Genomic DNA, 19,584 nt, shown 5'->3' with positions numbered 1-19,584 from the left:
ACATTTTTTGTAGCACAAATTGAAAGAATATGATGTTTCGCCTTTATAAGTTTATTCATACATAAGTGGTCATAATAATAGCTAACAATAATTTATAAAGTTTTTTTATAGGTACATCATTATTTGTTATTTACTTTTACGGCAAAACACAAATCATTGCGTATAAACATTTTCGAGTAGCCGCGATTCAAGTGAAGTTTCATTTGCCTTCCACATTGCGAAGCATTTAAGCAGGCAAAAATCACGCTAATATTTATATATATGTATGTATATAAGTTGTATATGGACACACAAATTGGATATATGTTGAAATTGTGTCTGGCATTCAATGGAAATTGCTAAAGTCCGTTTTCAGCTTGATCGTCGGCTTCTGTGGCTTGGCCAGTAAGCCGCTTCGCTGCGCCTCATTCGCCTTTTGGGCAATACTAATTGACTGCTGTTGATTTCGTATCGCTGCCTCCAGTTTCTGGCGAAGCTCTGGTGTTTGCCCCATGAGGCTCTTGAATTCCTGCGGATATTTGGGTCCGATTTTCAGCAGCCATTGCAGGGCCTGCTCGTGCAATTGTCTCTGATATTTCGGCAGAGTGCGCAATTTATTCGGTTCAGCCAGATAGCTGATGAGGACCGGCACCAGCAATGTGAGCATTTGTATGTCTGCGTGCAAAAAATAATAATATTAGTGAAGGACAATTAGAGTTATGACAAACGGCAAGTGCAACGACTGACTACGAAACAATATGGGTGTCACCGACATTGATTATTTCGTTTATATTTGGCGATTTCATTTTCAATAATCAACGAAAAGGTAAAGTATAAATTCGTTCTAGCTTTCAAATAAAAACCAGAATAATCAATGCTGGGAACACCTTTCATTTGAACAAACATTGTGTTGAGCAGTTGTGTGCGTTTGTGTGGTCAGATTGTGTGTTGGGGTTGGCAATGCTGTGTGCTGAGGCTGCTTATCAATAAACAACGGCCAATTTCAAGACATACCGTTACTTTTGTGGCATGCAATTAACTTGTACGACGACATTTAAAGCGTGTAAATACAGCAACTAAATCTATTCGTGTTATTTATGGTTAGTGCGCTTAGGCTAACAGAGAAACTGTGCATTGGACAACACATATGACAGATGTGAATTATGTAAATTTTGACAAGACTATTATTATGGACTATTTACCTTGTAGCAAAGTTCCTAAATAATATTTTTAGTGACAAATCATATATGTATGTGTGTGACAGTGTGTATGCATGTGCGGTGGGTGAGCGATGTTAAGCAGTTAAAAGAGAAGAGAGAGAGATAGAGAGAAATAGAATAAGAACGGTACTTTGTAGAACGCACTTTTTTGTTGTTGCTGCTTATGCTGAGATTTGAAAATGGGACAAACAAATGTTCGCTAATGCGACGGAACTGCTGGATTTGGGGGGCGTGTAAATGTATGGTTATATAGTGGCGGGAAAACTAACGATTTCGCGTTAAGTAATTAATTAAGTTAATTCATTAAACAGGCTTCAGGAACCACAATTGAAGAAAGGAACTACTATATTTGTTGAGACAGTTCCCCCAACCCCTCCTCTATTATTTAACTTACGATGTTGTGGCTCTGCCAACTCAATTAATTGCTCCACCGTTACAATGCTCTCCAAAGTGACTTGCAGTTCCAGCTCGCTGGTCGGCGTTTTGGTGCATTCCGCATACAGGGATTCAATAATCCTCGGCGCCAGTGCATGTATATATGGCGTGGCCGTCTTCAGATCCGCTTTTGTGAATATCGAACGCGTCGTCTCGATGCATTTCAATTTCACCGACAAATGCTCCGATTGCAAGCATTGCCGGAAATGATTGATGCATGGATATTGCAATGAGGGCGTCGCGACTACAGATGCTGGCGTGTGTAATATAAAGACAGCGATGGCCAATAACATGGTAACTTCATCGACTTTGCGTTCATCATCCTCGCCAGCGGTTTTGGTCAGATCGATAACAGTTGCCAAAGCGCTCTGCAACAACTGCTGCCAATCAGCAGTTATATCCGGCTCTTGCGCCCATCTGTGGACACAGACGGAACGTAGGCATTGGAGAGCTGCCCTTACGGCACTCGTGTTGGCCAGAATGGTGGTATCAATCGACGATTTGTTGGCAATCTCTTTGATGATCGTTGTAGTCATGTAGAGAATGGTGGGCAATATGGTAAGGGCGCCGCGTGGAGAGCAAAGCTCGGCCAGCTCCTCGACACACTGCAGCCCGCTAGCCACCAGCATGCCGTTGTCATCGCCTAGAACCGAGAAGAACGAGGCGGCTGCATTATGCTTGGCATATGCGTAATCGAATTGTATGCCCGCCGTTTGTCCAGCACCACCATTGGTCTGCTTGCTGGGATTCATGCTGGGAATCTGACGTACAAAGACGCACAGACAAACCTCTAGGACGGCATACACATGTGAGGATCCTGGTGTAATGGTGCCCGAATCACCTCCTTCGCCCAACTGCGCCGTCGACTGTGCATCATTGGCATTATCACTCTCTAGTGCGGCACGACGTCGCTGCAGATCTTCGCGAGCTGCCTGTATTGTCTGTTTAAGTATCTCCACGCACAGTAATTGCACCAACAACTCATCCCTCGTTAGTATCTGACGATGCAGCACATTGCACAGCTCGATCGTCAATGTTTTGTCTTTTATTAGTTGCTGTCGTGCCCAATCCGAATCGAATATGGTGTGCAGGGCATGCAGACAACTGATTATATTCTTGGGCTTATCCGAGATGCGAATGCTGCACAGTGCTTCCATGCAAATGCCAAAGATCATGTGAAAACGATCCGCAGAGAGGGAACCATGCGTGATGTTATTGTTGTTAGACTCTTCGATAGCTTCAGTTGAGGTCGGTGACGATGAGGCTGATGAGGCGGCCAATGAGGATGTCTGCAAATGCAAGGCAAATCCCTCATCCCTTAGCCATAAGGAGGCGGCATAGAGTATGGGTGGCCAGGAGCTCATGTAATGCGGTTTCGCTGAGTTTATGGTGTCTGTAGTGTAAAAAGCGCCGCCATCATGTGGCAACTGCGACTGAAATTCGACGGGCAGCAACAGCATTGCATGATCCTTCATAGCAGCCAGCCAGTGAGTGGACAAATTTTCTAATTCCGGCTGAACTAGACCCAACAAACTTTCGCCACGACCTTCACCGTAGTCCCCACAAGCGCCGCCGCTACCATGGAAGGAACCTTCATCCAAATCCAAGCCACTAACCAGTAGTGTCAGATTATTGGTCGTCGCTGTCAGTTTTTTTTGGAGCAACGATGCGGGCGCCTTTCCATTGCTCACCATAGCCACTATATAGACTTCAGCCCAGGCCTTCAATATGCTCAGCTTCTCAAGCGTAGCCATGGACTCATTATACAGCTGGGTGCTGTTTGTCTTGGTGTAGAGCTTATTCAAAGATGAGACCAACAGTTGATGCACACGCCGCAGATCGTTGATGTCTCGTGCCACCCCAGACCCTATCCAGGCCGAACAGACCTCACAAGCAGCGGCTGTTACATGCGACGGCGTATCCGGCGTAAAGGCAGGACGCAGGGCGGCTCCAACCTGAAATAAATGTACATAAATGAATATACAATTCGACAAGGAAATGTAACTATAGGTTGATGATCTTCACTCACCTGTGCTTGAAACTGCTCGAGTAGCAAGTGTCCTGGAAATTCCGGCTCCGGCACATTGGCGAAGCGATCAATGATCTCCTGGAGTGTGCGCAATCCCTCTAGACGCAACTGATCCGAATCTGAAGTAGCGGCCATGAAGGACATGCGTATAAGCTCGGCCAGATGAAGGATGAGATAATCGCCTCGGGACTTGATTAACCGCTGTTCCTTCGCCTGCAGCAGATCGAAGTGTGTGGGATTGGCGGCCTCACAGGTGGCGATTATTTTGCGGACACATTGCGCGGCAAAGACACGGGTGGGCCAACGTGGCTGCACTGCTGGATGCGTGGACGTATCCTCCTCCGCACGATATTCTGTCACATCATCCGCATACTCCTCTTCATCATCATCATCGTCCTCGGCTGCATCTTTGGTGGCATTGTCACCCGATGGCTTTGAGCCTGATCCAGCATCATGTTTATTTAAGGGATCTTCGGCACCGCCAACACTCTCTACCGCCACAGTGAGCACTTTCTTGCAAAGACTTAACCAGGAACTCAAATTGTCAGCGGCCAGCATTTGCAACATAGATGTAAGGGTGTCATGAATGTTCTTAAGCATCTCCGCATCAGTTTCTGTGTCCAGCATGGAGAAAAGCAAGCCGGGAAGACCATATTCTGTGATCTGCAAATCGGGACATTGCTCGGGTGTTATGGTTAACGCCAGTTCGCATACTTCCTTGGCTTCGCGATGCGCCAATTGCCGCAAACAAGCAACAGAAGCCTTCCTTAAAATGAAATAATTGCTGGCCAGCATCTTGACCAGCGTCGGCACCAGAGTGTCCAAATTCACGGACTTGGAAGCAAACAAATGTAGTTGTTGTAAACAGCCAATGGCTTCGGCTTGAACAAGCGGATCCGCGTGTGCCTGCAGCAACGCTGCGGCACAAAGGAAGGACGAGCGCATGGCGCAGACAGCGCTTCCATTACCCTGCAGCTCTGGTCCGACAGTGGTTATCAGAGCATTGACTACACGGCCCACACACTGATGCACATCCACATGCGCATGGGGAACCGTGAGCAACAGTTTCAGCGATAGCGTCAACGTGGCCTCCACATAGCCGCGGAACATAGGACCGCCGGAGTCGGCAATCTGGGCGAGCGCATACAGAGACCAAACCTGCACAACGGGCGACGAGGTATCTTGAGCCAGGGCCAATAATATGGAGACGCTGGTATTCAAGTGCTGCGAAGATCCCATACCGCCGACATAGCGATGAAGACAGCCTAAGGCATGGGAGTGGCCAGTCCGTGTGACCACATCTCGTGCAGACTTCAGTTTATCAAACGAGTTCTGTGCAAGCTCTGCCGTGAAATGTGAATCTCCAACGACCTGGGCGAGACGACCCAAAGCCTCGCCAGCAGCACAACGTATCGTAGAATTCGCACTTGTAAGCGAAGACACAATCAAATTTGTAGCGCTCTTTTTAACATCCTCCTGGCCTAAGCTCGTTTTGCTGTCCGTCAGATTCTTGAGTGCACTCAACAATGCTGTGAATATATTCATTTGAATTGCCTCCTGACGAGTGCTCTTCGCTTGCTTGATGCACTCCCCGAAATGTTCGAGCATTTGCAAGCGATGCTTGTTTGCTACTTTTGGGAAAATGGTGCCGTAAAGCATCACAGATGTGTCGATAACTGCAACGCCAAGCGGCAAAGGTCCTGGGAGTTGTATGTTGTTTGATGGCGCTTGACTACTGGAAGACGTGGCAGACGACCAGGTGGGACGGTACAAACAGCAAGGATCATGTTCCAGCGCTCCCGAGCCAGCGGCGCTATTAGGTTGCAACTGTTGATGGAAGTAGAATTCATTAAAGAAGGATAGATTTGCGATGTACCCGACTGTGTAAATTAAAATTAGAATAACTCATGCAAATGGTCAAGCCGATGATGAATGTAAATATCAAACTTATGGATGACTCAATTATAAAAACAATAAAAACTGAAGGACGCGCCGATTAGTTATTAACGCAAAAGCTAATAATCAAAGGAATCCAGAATACACTTACATGCTCGCCATCGACTTTACGATTCGGCTCCATCTGTTTGTGTGTGTGGGCATTATTGTTATCAAGCGATAACATATAGATATGGGTGAAAGAAATTATTTTTTAATAAATGGTAAAGGGTATTTAAGAGGTCCACCCTATCACAGTTACTGTAGACAGCTAGTTTTAGTCTATGCTCTAGAAAAAGGGTTAACCCTACTCAGAAGTTCTAGTTACTCGATTCTTCAAAGCCACCACCCTCACTTGTTATCCTTTAGCTTCAGTTATAGCTAATTTCTATACCCTTAAATGGGTAGTCATTAAAATTTAATAACCTCCAACGTTTGAGCCTCATAGACTCAGATGAGAACACCCTGCCACCTACCTGATCCTCAATGGTGCGATGATTCGTTTCCTGCAGCCAAGTGCCCAATATGATCGAGTCATCGCCGTGGCAGAGCGTGCGAAGTAGAGAGTTTGTCGTATTGGCCGCATTGTCCGACAGCGTAAATTCCGAAACGAGCATTCGTAACAGATGTGTGTAGGAGGCCTCCAAAGCATTGGGCGGTAGAAGAGTAAGGGTCTCAAAAAGACGCAGACGAACCATGGCAGCAGGGGCTTTTAGTTGTGTGCCATAGCTTTTCAATACGGCGGCTAAGCTGCAAAATCAAAAAGGGGCGTCAAAGATGTGATACGAAAGAGTGGTTCACTACTTACTTCACCAGCATTGCTAACGCGCTCTCAATTGGCGTAAGCAGACGACGTGTAATATCCTCGTTAACCAGCTCCGGACAATTCAGCAGAAAACTGTGCATGACGGACAAAGCGCCGGCGCGGCCCTCGAGCGTCACCTGCCAGGTGAAGGCATCGCCACGCGCCTTCTCCGATTCCAGTTCCTTGTTGGAGCGTGGGAAAGAGTTGCGCCAGAGGAGCAGCATTCGTGGCAGCAGACCCTTTACCACTGGCGATCCCAACGTCATGATGGCGCCAATTAACAGCCAACCCGCTTGTGTGCGATTCAAGGACATGCGGCTATTTTGAGAAGCGGAGCGCAACAATTCCTCGGCACAATTGAAGACCACTTTGCCCTTATTGTGCGGTATTCCAAGTGGGGAGTAACGCACGCTGCCCAAAATGGCCGCCAATGCGGCACTATAACCGGCAATAGCCTCGGGAGAGGATCGCATCTGCTCGATGGCCTCGATGAAGCGATCGATCAGAGGCGTTATCTGGCTGGGGACAGCAATGCAGTAGCAACGCAGACACCAAGCGGCAGCCAGACGTGCTGCCGCACAGGGATGTACAAGGACCGCACACGTCGCATCGATGGCATTCAAGGACTGATCGCTTAACAGGTTTTGGGCTGTCGTACCCAACCCAATGACTAGGGAGCTGAGTTCGTGCAACGCACACACCAGCAAATGTTGACTGAATAGTGTCTCCTGATTCGAATCCTTGGCATTTTCCGGACTGAAGTCAATTGAATTCATCTGCTTGGCCACCAAATGTATGAGCTCCTTGCAGGCAGCGCTTTGCGCCTTCTCGCCCAGCATTTTGCCAATGGTGGAGCGTAATATAAAATTAATGCACTTCCTCGAATAAACTGCATCGACATGCGAACAGGCCGCCTTTGGATTGGCCACCAAATCGAGTACATGCGCCAGGAAAATGCCCAAATTTCGTTCCAACCAAACGCTGCCCATAAATTGCACAAACACCACATACGAGTGAGTCACGCCCACACGCACCTCACGATTAACGCCTGAGCTGCCCTTTATAATCTCTCCGGTGCCTTTGAGGAAGGAGACGCCACCGCGCAAAAAGCCAGACATCAAAATGCCGAGTGCCTCGTCCAAGGAGACGAGTCTTTGGGCGCCACCTTTCCCTGCATGCATTGTCGGCCCCTGCTGGCCTTGTCCTGGCTTCTTCTTACCCGCCGCTTCCGCTTGCTGTTGAGTGTAGGCCAGGAGCGTGCCTAGCAATTGAGCCACAGCACAACGCACTTCGTAGTTGCTTCCATCGAAGGCACGAAAACACAAAGTTCCTAAACTTTCCAGCTCCGTTTGATACAGAAAGGGAGCACTGTAGATCATTTTTAGGACACAGCGAGCAGCTGCGACTCGTACTGCCATCACCCGATCCAACAGGCAATGCTTGGCCGCCTTGTAAATGTCCTTATGCACATTGGCAATGGCTGTGCCCATGCCTGCGCTCACCTTCTCCAATGTATTCATAATCTCTATGCGTGCCTGAGACTCTGCATTGCGCAATGTGCGTATCAATATCTGTACAGTGTCCTCATAGGTGCGTCCCATCATTCGTCCAAGTTTCTCGTACATGGAACCCAATACGCAGATGGCGGCACTGTAAAGAAAAGGCATTCGAAATTCGAGTAAAACAACTCTCATAGAATGATTGAATCTTATAGAAATAAATTCGATTCCGAACATCAGATTTTTGTTAAAACTTTAAATTAGTTTTAGAATCTATTATGGAAAAATACGTATTTATCCTTTATTTAATTCATTTATCTTTGCTAACTGTTGGTTCATCATTTTTTAATGGCATTTGATGGTTTTTGAGGCCAACCACGGGTTTGCCCATTTTTCTTCGTAAGATTGGAAGCGCTGGCTAGCTAGGCTATGCGTTATCGTTCAAATATATTGATGTTTCGAGACTAAGGTGGGTAGGAAAGACCATCCTATTACAATATTTTTAGATATTTATTTTCAACCCTGAACTTCTTTAGTTATCTTTGGTGAACAACTTTTGTAATGGTCATTGCAAAAGCCTAAAGCCATCAATATATGATTGGGTTTATCTTGGAAGCGGCTGTATTCAGATAAACGTCATTCTCTGATTTCGGGCTATTTCCAAACCTTTTAATCGGTGATTAAAGGATTGTTGAGTACTCGCAATTATTTTGCTACATGTTTTTAAAATTTCTTTTTTGCATTTCAGACCATTCTCGAAATGTTCTTTCAACATATGTTTCATTAATCATTCATTGCGACTAAGTCAAAGATTTCTTTGGACAAGAAGCGAAAAGTACTTTGCAGATGACGTTATTTTCTGGCTTAAAAGCTGACTTTTTGAAGCAGGAAAAATATTTATTTATTTCCAAATTTTAGTGAATTACTGACAGATGTCCAAGATTGCTTTTAAGGGCCAAAAAGCGCCTTTGTTTTTTTACACGCAAGCAAAAGAGAACGTATTAAACAAGTTTTCAAGGGGTTGGCAATTGTTAAGTTAAAGAATTTAGCTTACAGTTTGGTTGGAAGATAGCTGGGGGAATCGTCCTTATTCTTCAATATGTCATTGCAGGCATTCACAGTATCGAAGAGCATAAAGGTGTCGCCGACAGAGAAGAGGGTGGCCAATGCACTGGCAATTAATTTTCGCATAGGTGGTCCCGGTGCGCCCTGAATGCGTTCCGATAATTGTTGGACCAATTTCTTCTGACATGCCTTCACCTCGTGCTTGGCCACATGCGGCAGCGATTTCTCCAGATAACGCAGCCATTCTAGCTCGAAGACGGGTCTCTTATGTTCGGGCAACTGTTTGAGTGCCTCCTCGTTAAGTGTCAGTGTGTGTGCCAATTCCATTTCGTCGTGTGGCGTTGACGTCTCACCGTCCCCGTGCCCCTTTTGGCCACCCGACGCCGACGAATTGTCGTCGTTGTGAATAAATGATCTGCAACGATAATTGGAATTAATGTGGAATGTTTTTGTTTGGCTTAATTAAAACTGTTAGCTTGCCACGGCAATGAGCAACTGTCAGTTTTCTCATTCTCTCTCTTGAACACTGTCATCGCTCCACCCTCAACCTCAAAGCCCCACCAACAACCACATACCCCCAATAGAGTCAAGTTCAAAGCACATATGCGGCTGCTCTGCGGTTTGGCAGCTCCAATTTCTCTGATTAGTCATAAAAATGTATGCTTATGTATATACATACATTTACATACATATGTATGTACATACATATGTTCCAATGAAGAACTACAGGGGTAAGCGTTTATGGAGGAATCCTTTGCAAAAATCTACGAGCCACTAAGGGAATTGAATAACAAAATCCGATTCATTATTATTATTATTGTGGACCTGTTGGTATTTATAGCATAAATCACATTAGCCTTTTCAATTCTGAGCAGAAAGGGCAACATAATTAGTTTCCATAGCAATACTGTTACAACTCAGTATGAATTGAGAAATTAGCTTTCAAGCAGACCCGTCGAGGGAGAGAGGGGGAATTCCCAGCTTTTTGTCGTGTGAGAAGAGTAGGGTTCTTTAATAGTTTTCATTTTTTAATAATTATTATTGTATTTAATTAGATATTGTTGGGTAAAGAGAAGCAATTAGGTGCATCTTTTGAAAATAGCGGAGGAGGGCTGTATTTTATTATTATCTTAAAAATCATAAATTCAAAGTAATGGTGCAAAATTTTGTTTTAAAACAAATATTAACTTGAACGGTTTTTACATTTAAGTGAACAAATTCTTAATTCTTTTCATGAAATTCAAACAAACAATTCAGAAAGAATTAAGAATAGAATTTCAATCAATTCGGAAGTGATTAAGAAACCAATTAAATTTTGAAAAAGTCCGCATGTTTGCTTCTTGAAACTTTATAGTGCGGCTCAGCATTGTTTTTAACTTATTTAAAATAATCGTATAATGAGAGATTATCATAAATAAGTATCTTTATTCTTTAGCTTCATGTGAATTGCTGCGCAAATCTTGAAGTTACATTCTTCATTAAAATGATGTAGGCTTAGCAATTTCCACTGCTGCAGACTTTGATCGCCTGTTCAACTGCTCGATCGCGTTTAGTCGAGCGCTCTGCTTATGAAGCTTAAAGCTGACTCTGACCTTGTCGTGGCCAAGTTTAAATGGAAATCTCGTAAGGTCGCAACAAACACACTCTGGCGTTGGTGTGGCGGCTGTGGCTCGGTATTTTAAATGGCATTCACAGCTTGTTCCAATTGAAAAGGCATGCATCACAGGCATAAAAATACAATGTGATGACTAGTCATAACCCATTAAAAAAAGAGAAGCACCCACACACATATGCATATACAATATATATTCACTTGATACCGATGTGTGCGCTCATTTATGATTGGAACACATCAGTTGGCACTCGAAACCAAACGGAGGCAAGTATGCTGAGCGTTATAGAATAATATAAACGGTAATCGGTCCCCCTCCCCCATCGGCATTACATGTGATAAGTGAGTTTACAATATTGCCCTCTTGTGGACGATAAAAGGCAGTTCCGTTGACAAAGAGTTACATTTAAACAAATGCTTATGGCAGAACTCAAATTTATAATTAGAAAAAGCATATTAATATTTAATATGTTTATATATGTATGAAACGCATGATAAAGGTTTTCTTGTAAAAAAAAAACACAAGCCGCAGCGAAATTTCAAAAAAACATTTACCTCACAATTTTCATTTCATTTATTTTTTTGTGTCAACAAAGGTTATCGTTTATCAAACCACAGCTTAAACGGTAAGAGCTACGAGGTTGCAATTTGGACACAAGTTCCTCTCATTGTGAAGCGATTTTGGGAAATTTCGAACTACAAAGGAGTGTAAAACGGCTCCCACGATTTCATAAAAAATTCGAATTTTTTATCCGATTGCCTTGAAAAACTATAATGTTTATTGCCGGTTATGGTTTCTTGGTTAGCGTTTCTTTTTCTTGAAAGGCCTTTGAAACAAATGACAGGTGGATGTTCGTGATCGGTTGGTGGTTTCCAAAAATCAACCGTAAATCTAGATACATTAAAAAAATGTGTTTTGTTTTTGAGAAATGTGCCTTTCTTAATACCAATTATTGTTTGTTGATGTTGAAAGTGTTTATTGTTCTTGAAAAACTCTTCTAAATAATAACAATTTTATTTGAGTTTTCGATTTCCGCCAGTTAGTTTTATTGATGACTGATTTAATGAGAATGTATGAAAACAATATTTTGAATTTTAAGATGCAATGTTTCAACTTCTTTAATTTGGTTTTCATCAGTGAAAGGTTAAACATAACTGTTAAGGATTGAAAAAGCTAGCTTTGGCTGATTTGAAAGCATGAATATAGGCTTTTAGGGAATATTAAGCTACTTCTACTCCATAAGCTGCTACTATTTTTTAAGCCACTATATAGATTAAATGTTAAGTTCCTTTCTTGTATATCTCAAAGAATTGTTTAGAAAAAAATGCAATTTTGGCAAATGGCTGATTGAATGAAAGCAATGATAAAGGCATTTATATTTAATGTTTGTTTTTAAAACATTAACAATAATAACATATTTTCACTTCGATGCTCAAAATATACTACATATAGTATAAGGATGATTTAAAATCGAAATTGGTTGCATATGTTTTTCTTTCTTCATGTGCAATCTTTGTCCAAAGTCAAGTGCATGGCGTGAATCCAAATTATGAGTGCCTTGCCCAAAAAGTTGAAACAAAGACATCAAAAGAGGATGCCAGCATCCTTCTATGGCCGGCGGTTATGGGTAATGGGTTGCAGACTCACACAATGACTAAAGACAATGGATCGAAGGCTTGGCAAGAGTACGAGGAGAACTATTGTGTGTGTGTGTACTTTTTTCCACTTTTCCTCTTTTGTTTTGTTGCCTTGCTTCAAGTAGCGCGTGTTGCATATACAATGAACCAACACACTCACACATACAAAGGCGGGGAGGACACGCGCTTCAAGCAGCAGAACAATTGACGTCTGCAGGCTAAAGTTACATAAGAAGACGCAAACACTCCGTCGCTCCATCCTTCTTTACGAGCCCATGCCTCTGCCTCGGTAAGAAGAGCTTGTGGTGCGGTTGATGGGATGGTGGCATGTGTGGGTTGTAAAGTGTTTGCAAAACATGATGACGATGTTGAAGAAGGAAACGGGACACGGAGTCAGTGTTGCATACAGAGTGAAACGAGTAAAACCTGTAAGGTGCTTGCTTGGCTTGCCACACACCACCCTTCCCCTCCACCACTGTCTACATGTAGAACTGCAACCTAGACAAAAAGGTTGTTGCAGGGTGTTTATTTTGTTGTTGTTGTTGGTGATGGCGGTGGTGGTGGTGGTTGCCCCCTTTGGCTGACATTTCCAATTCGTCTGTCCGTTTTATGCCTACCTTCTGGCCTCATAGATAACTTTGCGCAAAAATTGCGGTGTGCGTGCAAAGTTCAAATTTTCCATGTTCCAGCAGTTGTGTCTTAAAACATTTTCAGTTGCCACATACAAACAACAATAAAGAAACTTTCTTTAATTGCCTTCTTTCTTTCTACGCTTGCTTTTAACTTTTGCGCACAAGTAAATCAATAACTTTTTAACTGCGTTTTTCTTAATGCCAAAGATACACGGTTGGACGCTGCAAACTGTTGTTACGCACGCGAGTGCGCATTTTTATGGACGTTAATATTTGAGGTAAGTGAGTGTTTTATATAAAACGACTACCAAATTGCAAAAATTTAAAACCATGAAAAATATAATTTTTGGAAGCACACAGAACGGTTAAGCTACGCGCACTTGCTACATGAACAACATGCAAACGGCAACTGGGGGAAAAGCGAGCCGCAGAAGCTGAGAGAGCGCAAATAGTATGGCAAAAACAGCAAACGAGAGAGCAAGTGAGAGAGCGTCAGATATGTTTTACTCTGTAAGTGTGTGTGTTGGTGTGCTGTCGGTGGCGTCCACGCCGTCATGTTCCGCTCTCAGCTGTTTATTTCTTGGGTGGCTAGTTGACACCATTACAACATTAACAACAACTTCAAATTGCCGGCAAGCCTGGCCTGCTGCTGTTATCGATAACACATTAACATACATTAACGGTTGGGTCAGGTTGTTGTTTTTATGTGGGCGTAGTGGCTGCAAAACTGTGTCAATGTGTCAACGGCTTGCTTGGACAATGTAAATATGTTTTCATCAATTTATTACGTGCTTAACAGCATGGGAACAAGCAAAAAATACGCATACACAAGCATAAGATAAAGCAACTAAAGCGAATGCCTATGGCAAAAACTGCATTGTTGGTATAAATGCCAGCGCCTTGGATGTGGGACTATTTGGATTGGCCAAATCCTTAATGATGCCTTGAACTCGTGACACCACGTCGCTCCTTTGCACATCCCCACGCTCGAGCATGCGTTGAAAGAGGGTATAAAGTTGCCGCGCCGCCGATGCATCCGATAGCTCGTATAGGGCCTGCAGCAATTCCTCGGAGTATCCTTCGTATTTGTTCAGATTGGCCGCCTTGGCATCACGCTTCAGCAGATCGTAAACGCTGCAGTGCAGAAAAATTACAATTTAAGGAAGCTGGGCCCAACTTTTTTGTGAAGTCCCGACTACAATTGTTGATAACTTAAGCTTTGATCATATATCGATAGTTACGAAAATTTTAGAAATTATTAAAGGAGCCCGATGTTTGGCTTTTCAATCTATTTAAAATAGTTTTGAAATTCATTAATCACTTTTAATGGCCATTTTATTAATTTTTTATTATTGACTGAAACATTTTAAGAGAATCCTAGATCGCTATCGAGCGTATTTTGTATTTGTATGTATGTATCTTTGACAAATCCTTACAATACAGTTATACAATTTTTGAATCGCTTTCGAGCATTTGGGTAGCCATTTTAAAGGGATTCTAACTTGTAACTTGAACTCGATATACCGTTATCAACAATCCTAGGGAACTCAGGCACAACTTACAGTAGAAAGTCTACGTAGGGCTTGGTGGGCGGCACGCGTTTTTTACCAGCCGTCGATGTACTTGACCAGCGATCCATGGCCGATTCAAAATCAAAGGCTGCTCTGCCATAATTGTCGTCATAGAGACGTAGGAAGTTGTCCAAAGATTCCACATCATTGGTAAAATCATCGTGATTTGCTTCTGTTTGAATATCACGGATGAGGGATAGTGGCAAACGATCGAATTCTCCATCGTCTCCAATTTCATTGAAGAGGTCATAGCCCTCCAATTTGGGAGCACTAGCAGGCGGTGCAAAGAGCGCTGGTCTGTGTGGTTCTGTGGGCGCAGCTGTAGGTCGTTCGGTGGATGTTGTGCGCTGTGGTTGCTCCCACCAGCTGGGTGGTTGCCACCAGCCCACGCTTGTGGAGCCAGTGGGACGACGACGTGTGGTCGTCGAACTAGTGTCTGGTTTGGGCGACGTGGATGGTAATGGGGTTGTGCTGGAACTACTACCACCACCGCCACCAAAATCTACATCAGCACTGAAGGGTGGCTCTATAGTAGTACTAGCCAGTGGCTCGTATTGCAAATGATCTATATAGTAGGCCAGCGCTTGCATCGCAGCCGGCAGGTAACTGGTCAATAAGTTGGCCGACTCCGTTTGGGCGACTAGAGCGAAAATCGCGAGGAGCCATGGCAGATAGGAACTGCGCATTTTATGTACTATATACTATTTGTAGTTTCCAATTTGTTTGCCGTTTATATTAACATAAAGAGACACTAAAACTTTAACGTTTCGTACTTTAGAGCGACAGTTTTGCAACTGAAAGTTGGCCGCTGTTGTTGGCTGCTGGGCATCGGCGAGTTTTGTGTGTTCAAAATCTGGTTTCCAAAATGGATGCTCAGGCGTACGATTGACTTGAGATACCCTGCTCTTGTTAATTGACTGAGGGCGTCAGTGTAGATTTTACAGTAAGGTTCGTTACAAACTAAAATATTATGTTGTCGGGGATTTTTTGAAAGTTCATTTAAAATATTGAATTGGAAATAAACAAATAGTAAGGTAAATTAAAAATAAAATAAAAAACTTTTAATCAACAAGACAGATTTTATAAAAAGCCTATTTTCAAGCATTATTTTAAATTTCAAAATAAAGTGTCACCAATTCTATATTAAGAACCTTTAAATATGTATTTAGCGTATTTCTTTTTTTATGTGTACATTTTGGGAAATAAATATCTTTTAATATAAGTATCAAATTCATGTATCATTTCAGCTTTAAAATCGTTTTAAATAGCCATATCAATGAGATATTTCCCGTAGCAATTTAGAGTTTTATACAAAATTTGATTATAGAGCATCCACATAGTTAATTGAGTGCGGCTGATAGTTCTTCTGTCTTTCTTTTGGCAAACTCGTTAAAACAACAGCAACCGAATGGAGAACAATACGCAGGGGCCAGCGACCGAACTGCTGGACGTTGCGTCAATTTTGTAACAAACCGTAACTTGTTCTTCTTGGGAAGAGTGAAAGATATTGTCGCGGAAACCAGTTTCGAAAAGCACCCTGATCAATATTCAAAAGATGCAAAGGCAAGCAAAACCAGAATTGATCATGGGGGGAGTATTTTGGCAAACAAAAAAAAACATTTGAATTAAATGCAATTTACAGTTGTACAGCACTGCAGTTTAAGAGTCATTGATGTGTCAGGGGTTATCGATCGACATAAAAAATCGAAAAACAAAACTCAGCTGTTAAAATTGCACGCTTCACTTGTCATTTTGTTATTGTTTGTACTTTTTCTTCTTGCTATTGCTATTAAGTGTGCCGGCAAAAGAGATACATGATAAATATAAACTTGATAGAGACGGCGCAACAACATAGAACCTGTTGTTGGGCCGCACATACGTCACGTATTTTTGTGGTGGCTTGTCTAGTTTTCGCTTTTTTAGAAAAAAAAAAGGAATGAACGGCACAAGGTAAACGGGTCAGAGCTGCCGTGAGCAAAATGTGTCACAAATATGTGTGCACATCTGTTTATAGAGCATAATGGCAAAGAGTGAGAGAAACATAAATTATGCATAGAAACACGGCACGAATAGCGGCACAAGCAACTGTTAAATAACTAATAGCACCGTTTAATGAAAATAACCCTTTGCCGTTTCCACACCTACACATGTATACTCCTCAAATAGCAATATGCTAATTAACACCAGTTTGTTGACGCGTCGAAATAACACGATGCACAAAAAACAAACAAACGATAGTTTTTTGTATATACCATCGTATGGACGTACGTATTGTGTCATTGTATGCATATTTGGTGTCGCTGTCCAGCGGAGCACCCCGAAAACGTTTTACTCACACATATTTTCTGGAAGGTTTTGACCACAACTCACCTTTGAATTATATATTCATACACTAATGCACTTTAAATAACACTATCACATGCTTATCGCTCTTAATTTAGGAAAATTGGATCGAATTTTTCACAGTTAATCCTCTGCTGTTATTTGTGTGTATTGCACTGCGATAACGATAATATATAACTGGTTATCGGGTAGAGACCCCTCATTGTGAATAACATGAGATATCAGCTGTGTGCAGCATTACCATGCAAAAAAAACGCCTTTTAAATCTTAATTGATAAATCTCTGTACATGTGCGCATTCAAAAAAATGTGATATATTTTACCCACTTTAAAAATTTCACCAGCTGCATAAAACTTGGGCTTTTTAAATCGGTTATTGGATTCTTCAAAATTAAATTAACGGATCAGGATGCATTCTAAGACACTGGTTTCGTAACTAATCTCGTTTGTAAATGTAGTTATGTTTATACAGCCACATAAATAAAAACGAACTTTGTTTACTCTAATATACTGGAATTTTTTCCTGATTTAAAGCTGGATATTTCAAATTCAGACAAAATAGCGCCCAAATTCTTCAATTTGAAGCTTTACAACATATGGAAGTGCGCGCGAAGTGAATTGCAAAGCAAGGAAAAAGAAGAACTGTGCACGCGTTTTTGTTTTGTTTGCGTTCACGTTATCATTATTTGGTATTCATTTACATTTATTTTTGCCTAAGAAAGTCTCAATAAATATGTCAAGAAGACCCGAGCATTCGGCACCGCCCGAAATTGTGAGTATAAGCTTATTAAAACTTTAAACAAAATAAATGCTATCAAAATTTTCCTTTTTCGGCAGTTTTATAACGAGGATGAGGCCAAAAAGTACTCCCAGAAGTAGGTTCCATTTATTTTAGAAGCAGCAGATTTTTTTATTGATGGCATTTTCAGCTCCCGTATTATTGAAATCCAGGTTGAAATGGCGGAACGTGCATTGGAGCTGCTTGCGTTGCCTGATGACGATGAGACGCGGCTGATTTTAGATATTGGCTGTGGTTCGGGGCTGTCAGGCAGTGTCCTGGAAGATGCAGATCACATGTGGATTGGTGTCGACATATCCAAGGCCATGCTGGATATTGCCGTTGAGCGTGAAGTTGCAGGCGATGTTATTTTGGGTGATATGGGCGAGGGAATGCCCTTCAAGCCGGGTACTTTTGATGGTGCTATTTCAATATCGGCATTACAGTGGCTTTGCAACGCCGATAAAACGTCACATAATCCACATAAGCGATTGCTCAAGTTCTTCACTACACTTTTCTCGTGTCTGACGCGCACAGCGCGTGCAGTTTTTCAATTTTATCCCGAGAATTCGGATCAAATTGAAATGGTCACATCTCAGGCCATGAAGGCGGGCTTCTATGGCGGTCTAGTCGTTGATTATCCCAACTCAACAAAGGCCAAGAAGTACTATTTGGTGTTGATGACTGGCGGCGCAGCGCCTCTGCCTCAAGCCTTGGGTAAGCTTTTTCATTTCTCCTGTTAAACAATTATTTAATGTCTTAATGTTAGGCTCGGCGGAGGAGGAGCGACGTGTGAACTATATCAAGAAACGGGACGCTTGCCGAGAGGCACGCGGGAAGGCGCCAAAGAAATCGCGAGATTGGATTTTAGCTAAGAAAGAGCGACGTCGTCGCCAAGGCCTCGAGACGCGCCCAGACACAAAGTATACAGCACGCAAACGCAGCGGTCGTTTCTAAACATAATTTATAGCGAGAATATAGCCGATAAAAGGTACAATTTGTATTTATTTATTTAAACATTTAGGACTATCAAACTGTACAATTAGGACTAGCCTCTTGTTGCACCGCCTTTTCTACCCTTAATTTAGTTTTTGCTGTCGTTCGTCGTAACTCGGTTCAGTTCCTGCTTCTGACGCTCGGCGTGCAGTGCTTCGGCCCTTTGCTTTGGTGTGTCGTAAGATGATTCGGCAATAAACATCAAGTACATGGCAACGCCCGCAAAGATGAAGGCCAGCATTAGAATATCATTTTGTGTGGAAATGGTGTTACTGCGTTTCTGATTCTGTATACGATCGAATTTAGCCTTGGCTTCCTGGCGACGCTCAAAGGATTTGCCGTAGTGGGCACGCGACCATTCATCGAAATCATAGATAGGTGTGCGACCCTCCGAGTCCGCGACTTTGGATTTACGGAAACGAGATTTGTAGAACTTTGTTTCGGGATCATCTTCCTCCACCTCGGCTTCGTCGGGCATATCTCTTATATCTTGGGCATATCCTGCCGTATGCACAATTCCTTTATCGTAAAGACGTCGCAGTCGGTAGTTCGACAGGACTTCATAGGCTTGATTGATTTCCCTGAATTTTTTGGCTGCGCTCTCGCTGCCCTGATTGCGGTCCGGATGATAAAGCATGGCTATTAATTAATATGGATAAATTTATAAACACAAATAGCTACAGGGATATTTACATAATTTATAATAGGCTGCCTTTATTTCGTGCTGTGTAGAGGATTTTCCAATTCCCAGCGCCTCATAATAATTAAAGTGGCGTCGTTGTGGATACGTGTTTAGCACATTTCGTGTGACATGGCGCAGGAGTTGCTGGCCATAGTGCAGCAGCATGGCCAAAAATCTAATTACTCTAAAATTTTTTTATTATTTTATCAACGCTTGTTATATCACATTATTTTGCCCAAAACAAAACACAATGCCAATAACCATCGAACAGCTGATCGTTTTTGAACTTGTTTATGATGTGTCGGCGCTTCTATGTGAATGGCAATAAGGTAACTGTTGCTGCCGAAGCGGCTGCAATTTATTTTG

The 19,584-nt window shown here is 42.6% G+C and overlaps 4 protein-coding genes across 9 annotated transcripts; 1 reads left to right on the top strand and 3 right to left on the bottom strand.

Annotated features, from left to right (window-relative positions):
- Positions 1-35: 35 nt before the first annotated feature.
- Positions 36-16,907, bottom strand: LOC115624370 (HEAT repeat-containing protein 5B). Of its 5 annotated transcripts, none has more exons than XM_030519035.1 (9): positions 16,791-16,907; positions 8,957-9,382; positions 6,407-8,053; positions 6,075-6,348; positions 5,711-5,743; positions 3,664-5,490; positions 1,594-3,589; positions 1,182-1,196; positions 36-654 (listed from the first exon to the last, which is right to left on the bottom strand). In XM_030519035.1, the coding sequence occupies exons 2-9, from the start codon at positions 9,292-9,294 to the stop codon at positions 326-328; spliced, it is 6,459 nt and encodes a 2,152-aa protein (XP_030374895.1). In that variant the 5' UTR covers positions 9,295-9,382; positions 16,791-16,907; the 3' UTR covers positions 36-325. The 5 variants fall into 5 exon arrangements, with proteins under 5 accessions (XP_030374895.1, XP_030374892.1, XP_030374893.1 ...); XM_030519032.1 differs by lacking the exon at positions 16,791-16,907 and adding an exon at positions 12,835-13,005; XM_030519033.1 differs by lacking the exons at positions 1,182-1,196; positions 16,791-16,907 and adding an exon at positions 12,835-13,005.
- Positions 13,710-15,106, bottom strand: LOC115623762. The gene is made up of 2 exons (XM_030518298.1): positions 14,412-15,106; positions 13,710-13,983 (listed from the first exon to the last, which is right to left on the bottom strand). Exons 1-2 carry the CDS (start codon positions 15,104-15,106, stop codon positions 13,710-13,712), a joined length of 969 nt encoding a protein of 322 aa, XP_030374158.1.
- Positions 16,908-17,409: 502 nt separating the features above from the next.
- LOC115623521 (probable 18S rRNA (guanine-N(7))-methyltransferase) lies at positions 17,410-18,534 on the top strand. The gene is made up of 4 exons (XM_030517902.1): positions 17,410-17,534; positions 17,600-17,637; positions 17,692-18,257; positions 18,310-18,534. Exons 1-4 carry the CDS (start codon positions 17,496-17,498, stop codon positions 18,495-18,497), a joined length of 831 nt encoding a protein of 276 aa, XP_030373762.1. The 5' UTR covers positions 17,410-17,495; the 3' UTR covers positions 18,498-18,534.
- Positions 18,519-19,496, bottom strand: LOC115623522 (dnaJ homolog subfamily C member 30, mitochondrial). 2 transcript variants are annotated; one of them, XM_030517905.1, is made up of 2 exons: positions 19,230-19,354; positions 18,519-19,146 (listed from the first exon to the last, which is right to left on the bottom strand). In XM_030517905.1, the coding sequence occupies exon 2, from the start codon at positions 19,012-19,014 to the stop codon at positions 18,625-18,627; it is 390 nt and encodes a 129-aa protein (XP_030373765.1). In that variant the 5' UTR covers positions 19,015-19,146; positions 19,230-19,354; the 3' UTR covers positions 18,519-18,624. The 2 variants fall into 2 exon arrangements, with proteins under 2 accessions (XP_030373765.1, XP_030373763.1); XM_030517903.1 differs by having other exon boundaries at positions 18,521-19,175; positions 19,230-19,496.
- Positions 19,497-19,584: the final 88 nt, after the last annotated feature.

This window comes from Scaptodrosophila lebanonensis, unplaced genomic scaffold (genome assembly GCF_003285725.1).
Source record: "Scaptodrosophila lebanonensis strain 11010-0011.00,11010-0021.00 unplaced genomic scaffold, SlebRS2 tig00000053-arrow-pilon, whole genome shotgun sequence".
Taxonomy (NCBI): Eukaryota; Metazoa; Arthropoda; class Insecta; order Diptera; family Drosophilidae; genus Scaptodrosophila; species Scaptodrosophila lebanonensis.
This window is presented reverse-complemented; position numbering and strand designations above follow the sequence as displayed.